The sequence below is a fragment of the Eurypyga helias genome, unplaced genomic scaffold (genome assembly GCF_000690775.1).
Source record: "Eurypyga helias isolate BGI_N326 unplaced genomic scaffold, ASM69077v1 scaffold20236, whole genome shotgun sequence".
NCBI classification, from domain to species: Eukaryota; Metazoa; Chordata; class Aves; order Eurypygiformes; family Eurypygidae; genus Eurypyga; species Eurypyga helias.
Window position 1 is genome coordinate 21103 of NW_010255014.1, and position 8386 is coordinate 29488.

The 8386-nt window shown below is 44.8% G+C and overlaps 1 protein-coding gene across 1 annotated transcript in view; it reads right to left on the minus strand.

Moving 5' to 3' along the window:
- The window catches only part of REEP5 (receptor accessory protein 5), a gene marked incomplete at its 5' end in the record, with an annotated part of 19386 nt that extends 11289 nt beyond the window's left edge, over positions 1–8097 (minus strand). Inside the window, one exon of the mRNA XM_010153204.1 lies at positions 7920–8097. Within this exon, the coding sequence (XP_010151506.1) occupies positions 7920–8097 (178 nt within the window). The remainder of the gene's footprint in view (positions 1–7919) is intronic.
- Positions 8098–8386: the final 289 nt, after the last annotated feature.

An 8386-nucleotide genomic window follows, 5' to 3' on the forward strand; every position in this document is an offset into this window, starting at 1 on the left:
CAGGACACCTATCAGCTCCTATCAGTATCAGAATACCGGCTCAATCTTGACTGTGTGCATCCTAGAATCGGTCATATTGAACCCCAGATCGAGTGTGGTTACTTTATCCTGTTACCTGGTAGTAACGGATACTGGTCTAATTTTAGTAAGATGCCAAACGGAGTTCTTTCACTTAAAGCTTCTGACTCATTTCAACAAAAAAGGACACCTATCAGCTCCTATCAGTATCAGAATACCGGCTCAATCTTGACTGTGTGCATCCTAGAATCGGTCATATTGAACCCCAGATCGAGTGTGGTTACTTTATCCTGTTACCTGGTAGTAACGGATACTGGTCTAATTTTAGTAAGATGCCAAACGGAGTTCTTTCACTTAAAGCTTCTGACTCATTTCAACAAAAAAAAAATCCCAGAAGAGACCGTTGGCACTCCTGAATTAGCTCTGGCATAACAGATCATTGTAGAGTTATTCATACATACAGTACTCACAGCACCAGCATATTGTAAGTACACCAGTTGTGAGTGTGGGGTGGGGTTCTATTTGTGAGCCGAGTCTAGATGTGGAAGCCAAAACCAAAGAAACAATGCCTAATTTTATCGCTCTAGTCTCACACAAAGCAATCACCCAAATCCCTGCACTTCACAAGGTGTACCTGGGGACTCCTGTATAAACGAAGTTACAGGTTTAAGCCAAAAGACTTAACCTCTGTTCCACCCAGTGCTCATGTTGTAGTCAGGGGAAGACTGGTCATTTTGTGCATCCTTCATTCAGTTTTCTAATCAGTGGTACACTAAATGAGTAGTCAGGTGTATTTGTGACCCCTTTAGCCACACATAATTTTGTTTCCCCCATTTAACTTAAGAAAAAAAAAAAAGCGCCTGAAATTACCTATACTCCTAGAGCTTATACTTGCTGGTCTGCTCAAACTCTTTACAACAGGTTGTGGTGATTCAAAAACAATTTACTTCTAGCTATCCATCCAGACACCCCTGTGGAATCAAGACTCCACTGCACCACAGATTTCCTCAGTTTGGTGCCTCCCCATCACCCTCATTCAGACGCATCTCGGCTGCCCCCGTGACGTCTCTCCTCAGTTCAGCGGAACAGCTACCTGCGTATTTGCATTTGCTTTGTCATTTTGTCATCTGCATCTCATCCGTGAGTTCAAAGACTCCTGTCTTCCATCCTTCTTTCTCCTTACTGGCTCTAATACCAGAGTTGCGCAATTGAAGACATCCTCCTGTCACACTCCCAGAGAATTCTGAGAGAGGGGAGATGGTAGACTTACACTGCAGCAGTTGTGTACCCAGAAGACGGCAGCAGCCAAACTGATGAAGGACAGTGAGGGGAGGTCGCTGTCCGTGCAGGGACAGACATTAGAAGACAACAGCAGGCAACGTGATGGTAGCACAAAGGGTTCTACCTTTGTTTCTCCATAGGAAATGGAGACTGAGGCAACAGAAGGAGCACATGCCATTTTGCTCATCAGTGAAGCGAGTCCTACATGCTAACTCAGCACAAAGGTAAGTTCCTGCAAAAAAGCAGCAGTTCTCTCATTTCACCGATCTCTGCTCATTCTTGGCCTGCTCTCTTCAGCAACTAGTATTTGCACGATGAGTCAGTTCCCCAGTTCTGACTCAGGCTAAAACCAGCTTCCCCCAAACACACACCCACGCGAGCTTTTTTTTCTAATTATTTTTTTGCTGGGATTAACATGCGTCAGTGCCTCAGTCCAGCCTGCCAAACCATTCAGTTCCTGCTTGTTCTACCACACGGGCTGGGCGATGCGAGCGGTGCTGTGCAGCAGGAGCTCCAGCAGGCTTCAGCTCCCTGCTCCCCGAGAAGCCGTCCACGCACTCTCTCTGGAAGAGGGATTTGCTCCACTTGCACCCTTAACACAGGCAAGGAAAGTCACTGTGGCCTTCAGCCGGCTCACTTGTCTCAGGCTAAGCTCTGCCAGCTTCACGTTAGCAGTTGGACCAGTACTGCCACGCTGCCTACTGGAGTCCAAAAGTCCTGTTTTGGAAACATCTAATCCCACCTTATGTTACAGAAGTCATCTAGGATGTCTCTCCAGAGGGTACTGACAAGAAAGAAGTGGCATGCAGCGAGGGAGCTTTGGGAAAAGCCATGTTTTACCTGCGTAGTGCAGACATGCCGCATCCCACCAGAGGCAGCCACTTGCTAAGGATCCACGACACTTCCCCGGTTACGTTAGAGCGTTTCACGTGCTTTGGTTGCCTCTCCGCAGCTGTCGGTGTTAAGGGTGCAGGCACAGAGATCAAACAGTACTGCTGTGACCACACCGAGAAGAACTGGCCCCTGACACATGCTTCCAACAATGCAGAAAGAACATTTTCCCGTCAATCTCTAGAGACTGTATTTCAAGTGTAATTTTGCTGCAGCAGTACTACTGCCGTTTTTCAGTTCTTTTTACTGAAATACTAGCGAAAGAATTATAGTATGGCCTTAATTTATACAAATGTACACTAAAACATGAAATCATGGAGCAACGTTTTCAGCCTTGTCTCGGTAAAATGTTGCTGTTTCAAGGTAATCGCTGGGTAAGGAGTTTTTACCCTGGAAACAAAAATCCTACCGTTTTAATTACTGAACGGAATTAAAAAATTGACTCATTAGGGTGCAGAGAGAGATTCAAGTTTTAGGCTGAGGACTAACTTCTGGGTTGAGACTGGTTTGCAGAGACCTGACAAATTTCCTTTATGAGTACAGCACTAGTTGCTAAGCTGTGCAGCCACAAAATTTTGTAACTTTTCCCTATTAAAAAGAAAAAAAAGTAAGTTTTACCTAGTGTGTACAGGCCCTCAGATGAAAGTTTGCATTTCTTTCCATAACAGCCCAAGACGGCCTCATCAGCCTCATCTGAGAACTGCATATCGTGCTCATTGTATGCATGGTGACAAGTAGGCTTCCTTCCTTCCGGGATACCAAGATATTACCACCTCTCCTGCATCTGATTTTCTTCACAGCTTTGAGACTGACTTCTAAAAAGTAACTAGCGTACATCACCACAACAAAACAGAAAAGAGGAACAGCAAATAACAATAATCCATGGTTTTTGAAATCTCACTTTCTGACTCCAGCTCACATTTTCAGCATTTAGGGTCGGCAATACTACACATTAAATATTAGTAACACTATGACTCACCAGGAGGAAGGGTAGTTAAAAAAATATATTCCAGCAAACCCTGCCAATGCAAGTCTGACTGTCTCTTTAACATCTGTAGGCCCACATCAACCAACCAGGTCATGATGTAGAGGTCAATACAGTGAGAGCGACGAGTGCATGCAAGATGCTGTCCTGCAGTGCGTCTTGACCAAGAAGCTCTGGTTAAAATGCCTTCGATTTAGGCCACAAACCTATCCGCAGTACCTAAAAATAGTATCTACATGAATTATGAACTGGAAATATTTCAATGAGTTTAATTCAGACTGTGGACACACCTGTGTAACACAGACCTTTATCTCTGTAACCTAAAATATGGAAGATCAATTAGAATTTTCCTGTAGTTATCAGAATATTAGACTTTCTCTTGCATCTAACTTGCTATCTCTGGAAGGAAAGCACATCATGCATCGAATGAACAGTTAACATGGCTTTTCTCTTAAACATGGCACTCTCAAACCCAAAAGACAAAAAGCAAGGATGTTTGGAGGAACTGATTTGGCAGAACATACACAAAAAAATCAAAATAGGCTTTTTAGTGTCTGAAGCCCCATGTGAAAAGAGTATCAGCTGGGAGAGGAAACAGCTTAAGCGCAGAGATTAGGAGACTTTCTGCTTATATCTACATACCGAGTGTTGTGAATCTGGTTAGATACACCCACTCTCTCAGATTACCTTTATAAAGCAGCAGAGCATTACTTGCGAACACTGGCATATCATGCAGCATTTTCCATGAAGGAAAAAAGTAAGCAACCTCCTCAAAACTTGTTAAGAGAAAGCAAATTCGCTGACCTAGCTTCCAACAAATACAAGAATGATTTTACACCTTCTAAACTGTGACCAAAGAAAATCAGTGTTCCTGTTTCAGACGTTCTGAAGAGGCAAAGGAAGTAGGAGACAGGCTCAAATATTCAACTTGAGACTTGAATTGCATGCTTATACTTCTCTACAATCAATCTAGATCGTTACCTGTTCGCAAAATGTCACAACCAGCACTTACATAGTAAAAACAGCTAACAGCTAAACTGAAGGAACAGCATAAAATTAGCCAAAGCAGAGAGGGGCATGATTGTACAATACTGCTTCTCTCCCTTGAAGACACCAGTAGTAAGTTCAGACACTTAACTGCCCAAAGCTGTTTTCATCTTTGCAATCTGTCACAAAAACATGACTGCACTTCTGAAATTTCCAATCCTTTGCACGCATGACTTCGTTATGAAAGGCTCCCTTTCCTGCTTGCACTCTTAATTTTTTTGAGGCACTTAACCACTACTGGCTGCGGGTGGAGCTACATTTAAACAGGCTAGCTCTGGAAAGTGTAGAGAAGCAGTGAAAATACTGGCAACGTTATTTATACACTGCCAACACTCACTTCTTCCATCTAGTAGTCTGAATATTGCCCTGTGCAGTTAAAGCTCTCTGAAAGTATAAAAAGTCGCTCCTTTCATCTGTGGTAAACTTTTCAGTGCTCGTCTACTGCAAACACAAAAGCCTGCAAACACAGAATTCAACTTAAAATTTATTGTTCTATTTCATCATGCAGCACTTAACAGAACGTTAGGGAGTAAGACTAGGGTTTTACGACAAACTTTAACCCAGATTGTCTGATTTACTGAGAAACAGCCAGATAACATTTACTTGGAAACCTACTACTTAATTTTGCCCACGTTAAGAGCCTCAGATGGGCTGGTGACATGGCTTAGAAGACTGGGATTTTTGGGAAGACTTTGTATTGCTAAAGAATAAAAACTCCTCCGCGTATAAAACCACTAGAGACGTCCACAAAGCAAAGCTGAAGGTGAGCAATGGGGAAGAAGAAGGGAAACAGCTGTGCCTGCCTGAACCGTAGCAGGCATTAACCAGGGGTTGCCCCCTCCCTCGCACTGGCTTTGAGCCTTGGCCACGGCCAGCGCTGCAGTGATGAGAAGCAGGCAGCAGCATCGCTGCAGCTGCACCACTCCATGCCAACGGCCAGGCACACCCCATCGGCTGGCTCCAACCCAGCGGCTACAGCCTCCAGCACGTCTCCACCGAAATCCACTGACAATGAAACAGAGAACGCCACAAACGAAAGGAAATAAACCACAGAATTATACAAGGCCCGACAGGCAGATATCTGCACATCCATAAAACTGTCCTGGTTTCATGTGTGAACAGACCAAAACCTGAGCCGAGCATCCTTCTCTTGGCTTGCTTTTCCCCCTCCCAGTGTATTTTCTTTCAGCCAAGCACAGAGATGAAGAGCAGCTACCGTGACCAAGGTAACCCAGAACTAAAATCCCAATAAACCAGATTTGGAACATGGCTAACAGCTCACTCAGCCAGTGGCCTGTTTGCCATTGTAAACACTGTACAGACAGGAGTGATTCCCTTGCAGAACACAGGCATCTGTCCAGAGGCCTGATGCAGAAACGATACACCGACCTACTTCACAACAGAAGAAAGTAAGCTAACTGGGGAAGAGTGATCTGCCTTTCCTCCTTCAGTACCTGAGACCTTTCAGGCTCAGTCCATTGTTATAACACCTGTGTAAACATCAAGCTAACACCCTGCACAGTATGTTCCCTTCACGGCACCTGACCTCTTCCAGAAGCCACAGCTTTTACAGCAAAAGCCATTTGAGGGTGTTTACAGCTGATGAAAACAGATGAAAACTGCTCTCTGCCCAACGCTAGAAAGCCAATCTCACTGCTGTCAGTTCATGTAGCAGGCTCTTCAGCTGTCTTTTGAAGGGGGACAGACCACCGAATAGAAGAGAGGAATAAACAAACCACCCTGGCTAGTGTTTGTTATGCTTCGGGTCTTTATGATTTAAGAGCACGGGTCACAGCACTCGGCAGCAGCCTGACTGCAGTACAGAACCCAGAGCAGCAAAAGGGAAGGCAGGAATCACTCCAGTAATACAGCTTTATCTTCCCGCAGCTTAGACCTGCACCAACACAGAGATCCTACGGTAGGTACTGAGCGTGGCGTGGTAACACCAAGACAAGAAGAAACGCGTATGGTGAAAGTATGCTAATCACCAAAGAGGATTCCTGCTCTTTTCCATGGTCAGGCAGCCCATGCCTGACTCCAGACCGAAAGCCACCTCAGGAGACAGCACCGACGTCCCGGTGTGCTGCTGTCAGCCAGAGGCTACAAGGGCAATACAGCCTCTATCCCGACCTCACACATCTCACTCCCAAAAAACAGGAATCTGAATGAGACCATGCGAAAGTGTGAGCTAACTAGCGCGTGCCCTCGCGTGCCTCCTCCGCCCCCGGCTGCCGGCTCTGCAGGCTTGCGGGCAGAGCAACGCCTGTGGGAAAACACCACCTACCACCTCTGATCCTGGGAGGGGATCCCACCAGGGCTGTCCGCAGCCTGCTTCACGAGCTGGATCCTGTCTGCAGGCTGCCGCTGAAAGACACTGCCATGGAGCACTTCACGTGCACTTTAAATCAGACTTTTCACCCCAGATCCTGAGTTTCTCCTAAAAATGTTTCACAATTAAAGAGACAGCTAGAAAGCACTGAGTGGAAAAAAACACAACTGACATTGTATTAATCTGCATGTTATTCACCATTTGGGGTTTTTGTTAAGTAAAATTTGTAGCCAACAACCATGGCACTTGCACCTATTATTTAAAAATAAAACACATAAAAACCCACCCCACTGTACTTACATCCAGGAATTAACTTTTCACATTAAGATACACTCAAAACCACCTTCCAACATGAAAATGGGCAGACAACCTACAAAAATATTTTAAAAATTTGATTTTCCATATATTGAAGAAAAAAAATTGGAAGATAAAACCCCCTTATTCATATTTGATTTGTTACTGTCTTACCTTCACAGTTCTAAGAGCTTTTATTACCAATTTATTCACCATAGTTGCATAACAGCAGATTTAAAATATAATCCCAAACCAGTTTTAAAACAAATTTAAAAATTTTAATCGGATTTTAGAAAGTAATTATGTAAATTTAAAAGTGACCTAAGTCAGACACAAAATATTACGTAAACATAATTCCTACACAACTATTTTAAGGTTCTGAAGCTTTGTTGGCTGATATTTTCATTTTCTGATTTTAATGAAAAAATATCTTCTAACTGATCTTTTCGCTAAGAGTTGCCCTATAGAAAACAAAACCTAAGTTTCTCCAGAGTTCTTGGCCTACAATCTCCAAAATGAGTGCTCACCAGAAAGAGCATTTAGAAAAGTGTTTCTGAGTTTTCAGCATCACAGCTATAAGATGTTTAAAGAGAGTCTAAAACTAAGTCAATCTCCCACATCTCTGAAAAAAAAAAAAGGGAAGGAACCTATGTTGTATTACCCAGAAGCTAATTACAGAGAGCGTATTTTTGCTGACTGTATTTAAAGAGTTACGTAAAACATCACTGTGTCTCAAGAATACAGCTGGGAAGGACTTCCATTTCATGAGAGCATCGGGCTAGACGGAAGGTTTTATTTAGCACATTTCTGAAGCCTTTTGTAGTATACTCCACTGTGGTCTTACCTAACAGGAAATCCATTTTGGTCCAATAACAACATAATAGCCATGAAAGATATTAGATTTCTTAAAAACAAACGATCTAAGGAGGCTTTCCTTGGAAAAATGAAGCATTTTAAAGCCTTTTACACCCAAGAGGAGCTACAGTGTCTTCCTTCCCACCTTCTCGTGATCGAGGTGGTTCTGGAGCAACCGGCGCTCCCTCAGGCGTCCCTGCCTCCGGCCCCTCGCGTTACCTAGGGCTTCGCACGGCAGGCGGCACCGCACCAGTGCCTTCCTGCATGTCTGGGGGATGTGAACAACCAGAAACATCCGTGTGGGGTTCAGCACACTCCGCTACAACGCCGGTTCCCCCTCCTGCTACCAGCAGCGGGTACGAGACAGCGCTCCAGCTTCTCACCGAAGGTGACAGACCTGGGAACCCGAAACGTGATGCGCTACAGGAACCGGTTTCCGAGCGTGGAAATTGCCCATCGCCTTCCACCTGTGATTTATTAGGTAGCACCTGACAGATGGAAGGAGCCTCGCTCTTGGCACCTTGCGCCCACCCGTGCTAGGAGAAAGGTTTGGGCAGGAAGCACAACATTTGGGAGCTTGGTCCGGCCAAGCTGCGCACCAGCGCAGGGCCACGCTTTCGCCCCCGTATGGTCTCCCCCGAGGGTCACACACGCGCGCGGGAGGGGGCACAAGTGGCGACACTTAC